Source organism: Colossoma macropomum, unplaced genomic scaffold (assembly GCF_904425465.1).
Source record: "Colossoma macropomum unplaced genomic scaffold, Colossoma_macropomum, whole genome shotgun sequence".
Classification (NCBI taxonomy): domain Eukaryota; kingdom Metazoa; phylum Chordata; class Actinopteri; order Characiformes; family Serrasalmidae; genus Colossoma; species Colossoma macropomum.
In genome coordinates, this window is record NW_023494799.1 from 40,492,500 (window position 1) to 40,508,267 (window position 15,768).

At 43.8% G+C, this 15,768-nt stretch overlaps 1 protein-coding gene across 1 annotated transcript in view; it reads left to right on the top strand.

Moving 5' to 3' along the window:
- ccdc102a (coiled-coil domain containing 102A) overlaps positions 1–8,301 on the top strand; it is a 101,353-nt gene extending 93,052 nt beyond the window's left edge. The window contains exon 9 of the mRNA XM_036586448.1: positions 7,309–8,301. Within this exon, the coding sequence (XP_036442341.1) occupies positions 7,309–7,447 (139 nt within the window). The 3' untranslated portion in view covers positions 7,448–8,301. The remainder of the gene's footprint in view (positions 1–7,308) is intronic.
- Positions 8,302–15,768: the final 7,467 nt, after the last annotated feature.

The window sequence follows — 15,768 nt, forward strand, 5'->3', positions numbered from 1 at the left end:
CCTGCACCTTTAAAAGAAGCCTCCGGAGGCTACAGCCTCATCCTGGCAGGCAGTATTTGCCTGGCTTAGCCCTTCGTGAGCAGCCCTGTTGGTCTGCTCTTCTCCCAGCATGAGACCGTGGCAGAACGCAGCGCTCCTCCAGCACTGTACACCACGGCACAGCACCCCACTGCGCCTATTTGCTTATTTCACCACCGCTAAGTTGTGAACTGGCTCCCTCTCATCTCTCAATTCCACACTAAGCAGCTTGTTTATCAGTCTCTTTTGTGCTCTCTCTCTCTCTCTCTCTCCCTCTCCTCTCTCTCTCTCTCTCTCTCTCTCTCCCCCTCTCTCTCTCTCCCTCTCTTTCTCTCCCTCTCTCCTTCTCTCTCTCTCTCTCTCTCTCCCTCTCTCTTTCCCTCTCTCTTTCTCTCCCCTTTTACTCTCTCCCTCTCTCTCTCTCCCTCTCACCCTCTCTGTCTCTTCTTCTCTCTCTCTTTCTTTCCCTCTCTCTCTTTCTCTCCCTTTCTCTCTCTCCCTCTCTCCCTCTCTCCTTCTCTCTCTCCCTCTCTCTCTCCCTCTCACCCTCCCTCTCTCTCTCTCTCTCTCTCTCCCTCTCTCTCCCTTTCTCTCTCTCTCCGTCTCTCTCTCCATCTCTCTCCCTCTCTCTCTCTGTATCTCTCTCTCTCTCTCTGTATCTCTCTCTCTCCCCTCTCTCTCTCTCCCTCTCACCCTCTCTGTCTCTTCTTCTCTCTCTCTCCCTCTCTCTCCCTTTCTCTCTCTCTCCGTCTCTCTCTCCGTCTCTCTCCCTCTCTCTCTCCCTCTCACCCTCCCTCTCTCTCTCTCTCTCTCTCTCTCTCTCTCTCTCCGTCTCTCTCCCTCTCTCTCCGTCTCTCTCCCTCTCTCTCTCCCTCTCTCTCCGTCTCTCTCTCTCTCTCTCTCTCTCTCTCCCTCTCTCTCTCCCTCTCTCTCCGTCTCTCTCTCTCTCATCTCTCTCTCTCTCTCTCACTTCTTAGCCTTTGAGGCACAGATTAGGTTCTCTCAGCCTCAGTCTGTAATCGTAAACTTGATGTCTCAATCAGTGCAGCTTTGGCGGAGATTGCAGGGGAGGCCTAAGAGGGGTAGGGAAGTGTTGAGTGTTGCTGGGAAATATGATAAAATTTAATATCACAGTATTATCCAAATATATCACAGTATATCAGATGATATTTAAGTTTCCATTAATGGTCAGTAAATGACCCCACTGAGTACTGCAACTCACTGCTGAAAGAATGTCACATACAGTTCGTTTTGACTGGAGTGTTTTATTTTGATCTGTAGGAGAACCTCGTACAGTTTCGTAAATAATAACCAATATTAATGGATTCTCTGAAAGGAAACGTTTGTTTGTTTGTTCTTTCAAAACATCCTGATGACCCAGGAATGACATACCATGATATCATGTCACAAGTTCTGCCATTTTTTTTAATCAGACACATATATGTACATACAGTTCATCATTGTGTGCTGTTGTTGCCGTGGTGATTTTGAGTCTTTATTTTTAAAAAGTAAACTAAGTTGCTGTTAAGGTTCTTATCTGCATCAGCCAATCAGAGCACCTGATCAATATGGGGAAACCAATCAAGCAATATGCTTTTTAGGGAGATAATTAGCTTTCAGACTTTTAAAACCATATCAGAACGATTGTGGAGTAAAGTTAGCTGAAAGTATAGTAATGTAGCTTTATAATGTAATAGGTTTAAACTGCGAAATGAACCTGATCAGACATTTGTTTTTTAATATTTCCTCACATTTTCTAGATATGTATTTAATTGACCTGCTGATATTGATGTAGTTAATGAAACCCGATTACAATGAAATGAGCGTAACACACTAAATCAGCTGCCTTTGTATTTAGCCGACAGTACATTTCAGCTATAAGTATTTATGTATCAACACGGCTAAAACTAAAAATCAATACTGTGTGATAGAGCTGGGCGATATGGCCAAAAATGTTATCACGATAAACAAAATTCATACCGCTCGATATCGATACAAACCGCGATAAACGTCAAATCATTATTTCTTTCAAGTTTGAAGGCTGATTTTGCTCCTGGGTCGTTAATCACTGTTTTAAACTGTCCTTTATGGTCGGAACACGACAAACACTCACCAACCAGTGGAGCATTTCACAGATCTGTCGTGGCAGAGTGGGAGAGTGGGACAGTGGGAGAGTGGGAGAGTGGGAGAGTGGGAGAGTGGGAGAGTGGGAGAGTGGGAGAAAGTGTCTGGTGAGCTGTTTTTACCAGCTGGAAAAGCACGGCTATTTTGTAATAGTCATAAGAAAGAAAACAGATTATTTCAGCTGGTGCCGAGCGCTCGGCTACCCCGCTACATGACATCACAGTATTCAGACACCAGCTAGACGACTGGATATTCAAGTGTAGTAGTTTAAGCGGTGAACCGCAAAATATCAACACCAGACAAACAGAGTCCTCCTTTAGGTACGTTTAAACTGAAAGTGGTGCTTTTGTGTCGTGTTTGATCTACAGTATCATCAATTCTCTGTGTCGTGCAGTGACGAAGCGCTGCTTTAAGTTAGCCAGCTGCTAAAAACAGCTAGCCTGGAAAGCTAGCGCTCCCCCGCTCTCCAACGCCTCACAGCTTCCTCAGTTTACTTTCGTTTAAATCAGGGCTGTAATTTACATGAACCACTTCTTGCTTTCACTTTCGTTGCTCGGGAATCACTAATACTAAAATATGACTGAGCGCTGTAACAGTGCTGTAGTTGAGAGCAGCAGACGTGATTTAACGCTGCTAAAGTTGTTAGGAGGTTAGTAAAGAGGTGAGTTCACTGTAGGACAGTACAGTTACACCACTGACCTCGTCACTCAGACTCGGTCACAGGAGAACAGATCGCCGGTCGCTCCACTCAAACAGGGAATGTATAACTCCGTTGCTAAAGACTCATCTTACTCGTGGCCCCCTCCCTCTCTAATCATGTAGAAAAACTCGGAAGTGCGCCCTCTCCTGGCGACAGCACAGTAGTGTCACTTTCCTTGCAGTAGAAAACACCACCAAGGCTTTCGCTGAACATGGGAGTGTGAGAATGGTGTATTATATCAAACATTTATCGAACATGTCGTATCGCTCTATCGAGGAAAAGTTATATTGCGATACTTATCGTTATCGTTTTATCGCCCAGCCCTACTGTGTGATACCCATATTGGTAGATCGGTGTGTGTGTGTTTGTGTGTGTGCGCGTACGTGTACATGTGTGTGTGTGAGACAACAAAATGGTCTTAATTTTTTATTTCTATTTTATTAAAATTCTCTTTACACACTCTTAAAAAATGAAGGTTCCTGAATGTTTCTTGGCTTGAATAGTTGGAAGTAAAAAAAACTTTTATTTGGTCTGGAACCTTTACATTATGTGGATCTTCTTCAAACTTAAAAAAAACTTAAAAAAAATATTGAAATGTTATTTGAAGAACCAAAAGTGGCTCCAAGAAGATCTTTTGGTACCTTTAGCTTTGAAAGTGCATATAAATCAGTCAAAACATCCATTAAGTAGCTATTTATATTTCAGCATCAGGTGAAGAAAAACATTTTTAAAATGTGCATTTCCTGCTTCTCATGATGTAAGTAATCTGAATCATATTCAGTGACGTTGAGTCTGGACTCTGGGGTGGTCAGTCAGTTGTTTTGGGAACACCAGCAGCTTCTTTGTTTGATTTTCAAATTTTCAAATTTTCGTCTATTTTCTTTTATCAGTAACGGCTTCTTGACAGCTACACATCTTTCCAGACTCATAACGCTGAGCTGTCTATATACCACCTTAAAGGAGTGTGGAGTCTGATTTTCTCCTGTCTTTCGAGGAGGAAAGCTTTAAGTATTGTTTATCTGATAGTGGAAGTTTTGCTGGTCTACCAGGTTTTGCTTGGTTGTTAAGAGCCTTTTAATTTTAATCATTTTTTGGGCCGCAACATTGGAAACTTCTCTTTATCTTACTTTGGCTTCTCCCCTTCCTTATGCAGGTGGATTAGCTTATATCTGATCTCCAAAACTGGCAAATTGTTCTTAGTGGCTGTTTTGACTGGTATTGTTTGTATGACCCCATGTCCAGATGTTGTATTAAAAACAAATATGTGGTTGTGTGAGAGCGGAGAGAGAGCAGAGGGAAGGAAGGAAATGGACAGATAACAGTTCAAACAGTGCAGGTTTGCTTTTAGGTTTGTGATAGTTTGGATTATGAACTAATAATTCGGTTGTGGTACAGTGGTGTACGTGGGCCGGGACTAACGCGAGGGTTAAGGGCGTGTTGGTGCGTGTGCGTAAGGGAGAGATGTGACAGTCGTGTCTGCAAGTGACGTGTTATTTGCTGCCCGTGTCCTGGAACATATGAGTGGCTTTGAGGATGAGCGAATCAGAATAATAGCCACTCTTGTATTGGTTCCACTCTGGTGAGTCCGTACAATCAGGGTGGCAGTCTGGTCTTGATGTTTGATTGAGGATGCATGTAATGATTCACGTCAGTGCTTTGAGGGGCTGAGACGATCTCCTCCTTCACAATCTCCCGTTTTTGCTCACAGCTACATTGTAGACTGTAGTTTTGGAAGTGGAAATTCTGAAATGCTAAAATATGCAGAGGCTCATAGATAACAGTGCCTGAAGACATGAGTCACTGTAGGCTTAACATCTCTCTCTCTCTCTCTCTCTCTCTCCTCTCTCCATCTCTTTTTCCTGCACACGCTCATGATGCATTCTCATTCACACTCCCTCCTGCTCTCGCTCTCTCTCTCTCATACTCTCATTTACTATCTCAGTGTCTCTCACTCTCCTCTCTTTGGAGCCTTCTCCTAGTCTTCATCTTTTACTGCCTCTTGAGTAAACGTAACCTTGCTAAGTGTCGGCTCAATTGGAAAGCTTTTAGTCTTTCAGTGGGCTGCTGCGGTCAAAACAACATAATGTGTAATTTAGCACCATTTAAAGGCATCCGATTCCTGTCAGTAGGTCCTGTGGCGCTTCCTCATAGAGCGGGTCAGAGCCGGAGTTCATCGGCACCGGCAGGAGGAGAGATTTAGACAGCCCTTTGTTATTGTTATGTAGGGCTGTCTCGGTTACTTGATTAAAGGGGAATTCCACTGGTTTTTAAAAATTTCTGCATCGTTCATTGATTGAGATGTGAACATAGTCACTCCGGGTGATTTGGTGCGAAGTTGTTGTAGAGAAACTTACAGACTCTGATTTCTTTACAGTGGTGGTGATAGAAACCAGGGGTCACAATGATTACGATTGTCTTCTGAGTTGATGATGATGGTAAAATAGTGATAAATCTGAAAATGTCCTTGAGGAATATTCAGCCTCACAACTGCCTGCATGTACCCTAGACACCATTAACGTATTTGAAGAATAAGTTTCAGGCCACAGTGTCTCTGGCTCATCAGGCAACATATTCATGACCATTTCATGTAATAACTTTCTGTGATGGAGCTTTTAGAGACTCTTCAGACGTCTGGTTCCTATCACCACCACTGTGAACAATTCTGACTCTGCAAGTTTCTCTAGAACATCAACCACTCTGTATGATTTTGTTTACACTGTAATGATTTAATTATGCAGAAAGTTTGATCATATCTGCCTGCTTCTGAAATGTCTTCTGATTTTTTATTACGTCACCGTGCGGCAGCAGGCAGAGGAAAGTCATTTTAACCAATAATACCCCCTTCCCACCAGTCATCGTGCAATGAGACCCTCCCTTATACTGTGTTTCACTAAGAAAACATCACGGTATTGAAGAAAAATGCTTTATGATTTCTGATTCCCGATGGCACTTCACAGTCGGAACCGTTCTGATCAGTGTAGTTGTGTTGGTGCAGTGAAACTGCATCATTATGACTTAGTGAGCTGTAGTTCCTATTAAAGCTGAATGAATAAGTCAGTAGAGTTCTCTGGAAGCCAGGCTGAGGTTGGGGCTCAGCTCGTAAACACAGTCATATAATCGATCATTTGTGTGAGTCATCGACAGGCCTCAGGCCTGAAACCAGCTCTCGCCCTGTGTCTCACTCTGTCTCTCCCCAGCTCTCTCCCTCCTCCTGTCTTCCTCTGTCCCTCCGTCCCTCACTCCCGCAGCGTTATTGAATGGGTATTTACCTGGGCAGCTGGCATATTTACCCAGCTGGCAGCTCAGTGGGCAGGTATTGTTTGATGACATGTCTGTAGAAGATGAGGGTGTTGTGTCTGCAGAAAGTTGGACAGAGAGAGATAGACTATGACAATAACTAGAGCAGAAAGTGTGTGTGTGTGTGTGTGTGTGTGTGTGTGTGTGTGTGTGTGTGAGAGCAGCGGATGGAGTGTGAAAGTGAGTGTTAGCTCAGTGAATTAAGTGTGTGCTGCTGTTCGCTCGTCTCTGTTTGTCTTTGTCATTAATGCAGAAACTAGCCAGACTGCAAACACGGACAGATCGAATTGTAGCTGCAGATTAAAGCAGAATCATCACAAAATGAAGATCCATTCAACCAACTTGCACCTTAATAGATCATCCTGGAGGTATTTTTAGATATTCAGAATGACTCATTGGATTTGCTCGTCAGGGACAGAACCTCAACAGAAGATGCGCAGAATTTAGTTTCCTTGGCGGGAGTTGTTGTTTCTGCTGGATTTGGACATCAGCAACTGTACAAGCACCAGGTTCCTCGTAGTTACCATGGTGACAGGAGGTGAGATTCCGTGGTCACTCGGATGATTATAACAGTGTGTAATAACAGTGGAGAAACGTGGTGTGTCAACAGCGAAGATAATAAATCCTTTAATCTTCTATGCTTTATATTAACAAACAATCCAGATTTTCACCACACCTGAACCTGTGAAAGTTCTGGACGACGTTCTTTTTACCCCACATTCTGGGCTAGAATAACACTATTTCAGCTCTCAGAACTCCTCCAGCATTCTGAGACTCACCGAGTTGACTTTCCATGTTATTGTTTTTGTGTGTTGTTGTTTTTTTGTTTTTTTTTAATTCAGCCAATTTTATTTTTAAGTAGAATTGCACCTTTTATTGCTTTATTAATGCTGTTATTTCTTTGTTGATGAACACACATTCTCTTTTTTGTGCTGGACTTATTGCTCGCTCCATGATTTCCACCATTTGACTGCACCTTTGAAACCCAGCTCCTCCTAAGCGCAGCGTGATTAGTAAGCAGTGCTGTGTGTGGGTCTGTGTGCCTTTGTGAATTTAACATTAATTTTGTACACATTGCAGGCGCACAATGGGGCCGTGTAACTCAGTTTAGCACTAGGTCTTCTCATGTACGTACATCTGTCCCTAAGTCTGTCTGTTCTCTCCGACAGGCTGAGGCGTCAGCAGAACCCTGGCTTGTTTAGCAAGATGAGAACCTCATCTTCGGCGCGCTTTAGCCCTGATGACCCTGATGCGCCCCCCAGCGACCCTGACGATGAGGAGGTGGAGCTGCAACTTCAGATTCCCTGAACGCCAGCCCCTGCGAATGTACAGCGCCCTCACCAGTCTCCGTCCTGCATTTCAAACACTACTTTCATTTCAGAACTGGGACCAAAAACAAGGCCAGCATACAAAAACTAGAGGACTCAGAGGCTTTGAGGCGAACGGATTCTGATCTGATGTGTCACCCTGTGGCTCCCTGACACACAGCGGCAGGTTCCCTATTGCTACCTGTGCAGAACTTGAAAAAGGCTGTGGTTGGAGGGAGACGTGACGCTGGTGTCAAACACATCCTGCTATCCCATTATCTCCCCTATTACTCCTTCTTCTGTTCTCCTGCATGTGGGTTTGTATGCTGCTCCAGTCCTGTCTAATTCTGTTACTCCTAAACTTTCTGTTACCCTTCAGTTACGGTCTTCTCCCATCCAGCCATTTCCTCTTCTACTTTGCTCAGTCTTATCTATTTCTCGTTCCATTTTCCACTTCTGTCATCTCTCTATCTCAAATGCCCTCTTTCCTCCTCTTCCATCTCAGATTCCCTCTCTCAGCTGACATTGTATTTCCAGAACTACCCATTCAGAACGTGGTGTTAATCTATCTTCCATGCTTGGTGAGCACGATGACCGAGCTGTGCTGCCGTCAAGGGCTGGAGAGTGGACTTGTGTGGACCTCTACTGTCCTGTATAAATGTTCTGAGGCTTTTTGTAGGTAAAACCACTTCCATTGTCTTTGCCTTGGTGCCAGTGTATTTGCGGTGGATTGTGGGAGGGGGGAATCAGAGAGATTGGCAGAATCCGTTTAAGCAATAAGACCATCTCCTGGAGAGACCTCATCAGTTGGGACCAAACGGGGACGTTTTTACTGGTCATATTGAAAAATATTTATCTTTTACATAATTTGGTCTGTATTACAGTGTTTTTGTATTTAGCACTATAAATGGTAAGTGTGTATATACTGTGTGTGTCTCTTATTTAGAGTCTAAACTGTGTGCAGTATGTGAGAGACCACCCCCAGTTTATTTCATTTCCAGCCAAAACCACCAAACCAATACTTTTCATTTTTAGGAGATTTTTCTTAGTGGATTAGATGCAAACTGATCCAGTTGCATAAGGAATGGGAGTCAAAATAAAATTAAGTGAAAAACAGGAGTTTTCAAAATTCCACAAAATGATTAAAAGATAAAGAGAAAATCGAGCTTCACTTTTGTCTCAGATCTGAAAAACTGACAGGTGTTTCTCTCCATCCTTTCACTGTGACGAGACAATTCAGCGCTGTGGACTTATAAAGTATGTGTAGCTGTCAGGAAGCCGTTAATAAGGAAAAGAACAAAAAAAGAAAATTTACAAATCAAACAAGAATCTGTTGGTCGTCCCAGAACAATGGACTGGCCACCCCAGAGTCCAGACCTCAGCAGCATTGAGGGTGTTTGGGAATACCTGGATTTTGAGAAGCAGAAAATTCGACCAGTTTCTAAGGCTGAACTTTGAAGGTGTGGAAAAATATCCCCGAAGATTTCTTTAAAAAAATGAAAACAAGTCCCCTGAAAAACACTTGAAGCTGTGTTGAGGTCAAAGGGTGGGCTCACCAAATACAGAAAAAATATTGTTTAGTTACAGAGGCGTCTTTGTAATTTTCTTTGACGTTTTTTTCCTGATGCTGAAAAATAAATAACTTGTTCTTCAGGGCTGTTTTGACTGGAAATAAAATAAATGCAGGTTGGTCTCTGAGTTTTGCACAGTACTGTATTTGTTCCTTGATGCTTCTCCATCTCCGTCCCAAGAGTCGTATTGCCATCTTATTCCCTCTTTACCAGTACAAAATGCAGTGCTCGTGTCACTTTGACTCACTCTAACTTTACATTTTCTAAACGAAGCTTGAAGAGGCCCTAGCAGTGGCATTTTAAGTTGCCCCTTTTAAAGATATTGCTGTAGAGCTGCAAGCTAGCGGGGACACAGAGCTCAGGCCAGTCCTCGCTTGACCTCTCTGCCACTCACACGGCATTATATAGCGCGTGACATGTCTACCAGGTCCTGTGAGATAACGAGAGCTAAAACAAAGAAGTCTTTGGTGTCAGTACCAGGGTCGAAGGACTAATCAGTGCTATCTGATGCTGTCAGACTGGACCACCAGGGGACAGCCTGTAAGAGTGCCATCATAGCAGTACGTGCTTTGGCTGGAGCACACAAGTCGTCTCTGACCTGCTTTGTTTTGTTCTTTAGATCCCGGCTTGCGAACTCCAGCCCTCACTGAACAGTTTAGTTTTTCTCTGTGCTTATTCAGCTCCGTGGTGAATCGTCAGGCCCTCCGTGAGCTGAATCAGATGTGTTAAAGTACAGGAGAACATCAAGCCATAAAGTGCTGTAGGCCTCCAAGGCTGCAGCTTGACACCCCTGCTTTAGATGGTCCATCAAAACAGGCCATGGAGGTTTGGAGACTTGCCTCCCTCCGCCTGTTTTATGTCCTGTACGTGTCTCTGTTCCTGAGCTGCTTTTAATGGGCTGTAATGGCTCAGTTTGGCTTGGTGCACTTGAGGGGGCCACGGTAGCGTTCTGGACCCGGCAGGGGAGCTGGAGAACCAGAGCGCTGTAGATGGGTCAGCAAAAATAGGCCATTCAGCTAGGGCTCTGGTTAGATCAAGCAATCTGCTGCATTAAAACCCAGTTTAAGCGTGGGAGTCATTGATTGGCACAAGCTGCCTTGATCTGAAGACAATACAGTGGAACGCTTTTCACACGAAAGAAGCTCTAAATGCCTGCAAGTCACATTTACTGTCAGACTCATTGGTACAGCTGTCTTTTCATCTGGTATCTTTCAGTGTTGCTGGCTAAGTTGAAGAGTCAGTAATGTTTGCAGAGAACGGAACAGTTAACCTGTGCCAACCGGAGAAAAGTCCCTGACCTGAAATTTACCGAGCCACCAGGTCCCTGAACACCGATTACTCTTTGAGCATGTGTGTGGATGTGTGTGCACACACGCCTCGGTGACTCATGCTGGATCAGGTTGTGTTCAGGCTCATTGGCTACTTTGGCTGTTATTGAGGCCCAGATTCCTGCTGTGTGGCAGAGCTCCAGTCAGACAGCCATTACGATGACGATGTGGAAGAGCAAACAGCCCAGATTAGACCAATTACAACATAATGACCGGTATGTATTTCCCTCCCCTTACTATCTTCCGTATGTCCTGCTGTCACCCTCGCTGCTTTCCCTGTCTCTGTTCCTTTAGAGCCCTAAACTGGCTCTATACGTCAAACGAAACTTTAAAAGTAAAGTGTGTTTTTGACCAAACGACGCAGTGGTTTGGGTTTGTGTGCTGCTTCCTGAACAGACCTCCTGATCGCCATGTCATTTCTTCTGAGACCTCCTCCTGACTGCGATTGGTGCACTGCTCAATGCGGACCTCTGTTGGTGCCGGGATGTAAAGTTTTTCTTAAATTTACTTACAACAGCAGGTTCATCAGTAGTTGAATGTCATTTGGTTCTATCATCGTTTGAAATGTACGGCCAGCTCACGATTTGATTCATTTGATTCAATGCACATCCATGTTGGCTGGCATCGTGCTGAGTGATGGGGGAAAGAGGAATTAGCTCTACTGGGCAAGGCTAGTTATGTCCTCTTGGGCGCCCAGCGATCGACCGCCTGAAGTCATGTCATTATTCTGTAATCTGCATCTTGCATATATTAAGAGTTGCAGCCATAAGCAGATATTCTCTATGAGAAGAATGAATGGCGTTTTTTGTAAATGACCTGCATTGCATCCTGTTGTAAATGGTTCCAAAGCCGATACTTTTGGTTTTATGTACATTTACCTCCTCAACTGTCTCTGGATCCTCTGAATTTTAATGTCGTTTAGCGGTCAAAACACAAAATATGCTACAAAACTGCACTGTGGTATACCAAAATATATATATATATATATATACACACTATACTACTGCCAAAGCAACTTCACTATGACATTACACAAAGCTTACTGGTTTGTATGTCAGTTTGCCGCAGCGTTAGCTTCCATGTAGCAATAGTTGTATTTTAGCTCCTTAATGACCTCGTAATTTAGAGGATCTGGTAAAGATTTCGGTTTGCCGCAGGGTATGATTCTCAAAAACACCATTTATTCTTGTCGTACAGAAAGCCAGCTTAGACCTGGAATTCCTGATATCGGGAAAACGTTGACTGTACTACGAGGACACGACTTCAGAGGCCTGTGTATGGCTGTGGCATCGCCAGGGATCAAACTCAGTCTCCTGACGGACGGGGCCAAGAGCTGCACCACTCAGGAGCCGATGTACGTGCTGGTGTGGGTTAAGTTCGACGTTGACGTTGAATGTGCTGATGTGAGCTGTTCAAACATTGCAGCTGCAGTAGGTTTGCATATTTAAAAGAATGCAGCTGATATTTTCCATCTCCATATCATATTTTTGCATTGCAATGTATTGACACAGTGTATTGTTACACGCACTATTACTGATTATATATCTTACTACGCTCTCTCTCTGTCTCTCTCTCTCTCTCTCTCTCCGCTCTCTCCCTCACTCTCTACTTGTTTCTACCCGTGTGTGACCGATGCTGACAGTGTTTTTCTGTGCTGCAGTGTGAAGGGAGACGAGCTCCTGGCTGACACGTTCCTATCTAATGTGGTGTGTCCTCGCTGTACCTGCACCTATGGCTAATGTAGCAGGTCTTCATCTGAAACAGACCAGAACTAAAATAACAGCCTCGCTTCTTCCCAGACGCTTTTACGACCTCCAATTATCCACATATCAAACTCTTCCCTGAGTCTATATGCACTTCTGTCGCTGGTAAAGCGCGAAGTCTTCAAAGATATGAATCTACTTCAGGATTGAGCTCAGAGTATGAAGGCATTACAAGCATGTATGAGTACCATGAACGGTTGTGTCCAATCGCACTGTGTAACACACAATCCAGTTCATACCGTGATACTCTGACTCACACTTGGGCTTTGACTACTTTGTCAGCATGCCAGGATTTAATGAGTTGGAGAACGGCGCGTCGGTTATTCAAACTGACTTTTATCTCCAGGCTCAACAAAAGGACGCTGCGTGGTCCTGCAAGTTCCTCTAATTACAGGAGTGCGCTGTTTGAACCCTCTCATACACAACAGGCCTAAATAATGTTTGTAGCATATTTGATTACCAGGAACAGATCTTAATCATATATTTGGAAGGGCTTGTCTGTAGCCGGGGATAAGAGGTGGCCGACACAACGTCTGTTTTTGCTCTGTCACAGTTTCAGAGACTTGCATTAAAGTAGGCAGGTGTGGCTATTAAGTGCTTTACAGAAGGAAAAATCACTATAGTAACTACGCTGTCAGGAAGAAGGGAACTGTATGGATACACATTCGTCTTCCAAGGTACAAACAATGTAAAAGTACCCTCAAAGGTACAACAACGCTCTTAGAGGTGCAATAGTGTACATTAAATGAGTACATTTCACTTATCTTTCCCAGGGATGAGGTACATAACCTTTTAAAAATAGAACATCTTGGAGTCCAGACAGGGCATATGGGAAAAAAATCCAGTGCAAAATGGTCCAATTATGTTCCTTCACTCACATTACCGAAGATATAAGAGGTAAAGGTAGTGTAGTCCCTTATGTTCTGAAAGTGTAGAGCAAGATTCTGTGGTTAAATGACCTGAACAGCTGCACATAAGACCAAAGAGCACCACTGCTGGACTCTGGAGCAGTGGAAACGTGTTCTCTGGAGTGAGAAATCACACTTCACTATCTGGCGGTCTGATGGACGAATCTGGGTTTGGCGGATGCTGGGAGAAGCAGAACTGTAGAGTTTGGTGGAGGAGGGATGATGGGTTTCTGGCTGTTTTTCAGGGTTTGGGCCCCTCAGTTCCAGTGAAGGGTAATATTAATGCTATAGCATTGATTTTCACTTTGGGGAAAGCCCTTTCCTACCTGACTGAGACCCTGGGCACAAAGCAAGGTCCATAAAGACATGGTTTAAAGAGTTTGGTGTGGATTCCAGCAGCCGTCACAGAGCTGAACTCAACCCCAATGAGCACCTTTAGGATGAACTGGAACATCAAGATCAAACCAGACCCTCTCGTCCAGCATCAGTGTCTGACCTCACAAATGTTCTATTGACTGAATGGGCACAAATTTCCACAGACACTCTCCAAAATCTTGAGGAAAGTCTTTGTAACACAAAGTAGATACAAAATCATGAATACTGTCAAGCTGTGAGGTTGATTGATGCAGCGCTGAGCTACAGAATATTACACAACTTTTTAGGGCAGCAAAGTGATGAAATCTCTAGATGTGCCTATTATTAAATGAAAATAAAGTGATTTAAAAAAAATAGAAAATTCTGAAGTTTATCTGTGCATGCAGATGTATAGGCATATACTTCAGACATCAGTCACCTCTTTTTGTTGCTCTGGTAGAACAAATGTGTCCCACGTCTAAAACAAAGCTGTAATGATTTGAATCCGAGTCTAAATGATTTGAATCCGAGTCTTTGCCTGCAGTTGTTTAGAAACTGATGCGCTGCATCTGATGCTGCAGACTGAGGCGGTGCTGTGGAGCTGCATCTCTGGCAGTATTACTGCTGCTTCCTTTTGACACGTTTGATGTGCTACTTTAGGCGACGCAAGGCCATTTCAATCAAAACAAATAGAATGCGTGGTTTAATAATTGGAAGCCTGTCTGGGGGACGCGTGTGTGAAGTGGCTACAATGTTCCAAATAATTTATACAGTGACAAAATCAAAGCTAACAGAGGGCTGCGCGTTACAGTTTGTGCTGACTTTAACATGCAGTAAGTTTCTTTGATGTTGGAGGGTAATGTTTGGGTTATTCCTGCTTTCCGTTCTCCCTTGTTTCTCTCACCCTCTGTCCCTCGTCCAGCTATATGAGGTGTGTGTCCATGTTTGCGGTCGTGAGCGAAGTTCATTGTGTTCATTTAGTGGCTGCTGTAATCTGCGTTTCTCATTATTGAGCCTAATGGCTCCGAGGCGGAGAAAGAGCAGATTAAATTGATCTGAGCATAATTATGCTGGGGGGACAGTCTGATATTCGCTTTAATCTGCTAGCGTCCCTCTGTGATCGGGGTGCTCGACTTTGTGTGCATGTTTACAAGACAAAAATGTAGCTACGTTACACACATTCTGCTTTTTTAGCATCATTATTTCAATGTGCACAGTTTTGTCTGGCAGTCAGTCCATGTTTTCCCACAGGACGTCTAACTGTCACGCTAACGTTCCCTGTGCGTGACATACTGTCCTGTTGTGCTGATGTCATCACAGCTGGAACTGCACGATTTAGGTGAAGTCCAGATGTTGTGCCTGAGGGTACACATACACCCCTCACTCACGGACTTCTTTGAAATAGGTGTAAGCGTGTTTACAAACAAAAGGGCAGATCTATCTAAAGCACCTGTGTTGTTAAGCTGGTGCTCTGTTTATTACTGAACCTATTCTGTCTGAAAATGTAATAGTCTATAATCAAATTAGGTCAAATTCTGCTGCCTGACCAAATAGTCCTCTACGTTACTGTGCCAAGGTCAAAGACCACCCTTTGTTTATTTAATTTACAGTTTAAACTAGTTATTTATTTCTCAGGCGATGTTTCTGAGGAGACTAAATATAAGATAATCCACTTTCATAAAGAAGGAAAAAGTTGAAGAAAAATAAGTGATACATTTTCAAGAGATGATCAAAAGATACAGAGAACATGGGACTCCGAACAACCGTCCACGACCTTGTAGAGCACAACTGTCACCATCAGGTAAACTGTGCTTAAGGCTTTCATCTAAAGCTCCACTCCACCAGTAATTCACCGGCAATTAAGTGAATGAAGGCTTTTGTGCAGAGCTTTAAATGTGGAAGGAACATTAATGGATGTAAGATCATGTCTTCAGCTATTAGCCCAATCAGATCAAGACAGCTATCGAGTGTTTATCATTGCTGGGTTCAGCTGGGCCAGATTTAATGAGAAACGGCTGCTGGCAAAAAGGAGGAATATGATTCCTGTTTGTGTCCTATATGCAGCGAGACAGGCCAAAATTAGAGCCTTCCACAGTTCCATCAGCCGACATCTGTCCCAAAAATAACGACTCCGCACACCCCACACGCTGCTGTCAACGTCAGGTTCGTTCAGTCTGACAGCTAAAGTCCCTGCAGAGGAGGAAAAGCACAGACAACTGCAATTGTTTTACTGGCAGCAAAAACACTGTTTGTCCCCCCTTTGATGAAAGATGCAGCGTTTCCTCAAATACGAGTGTCGTACATCAAAGTCCCCACAGCGTTTAGCTCCACATCGTCTTGGCGCTTTTTCCCTCCGGACCACACCCTCCCCAGATGAGATGTGTTTGACAGCTGACCA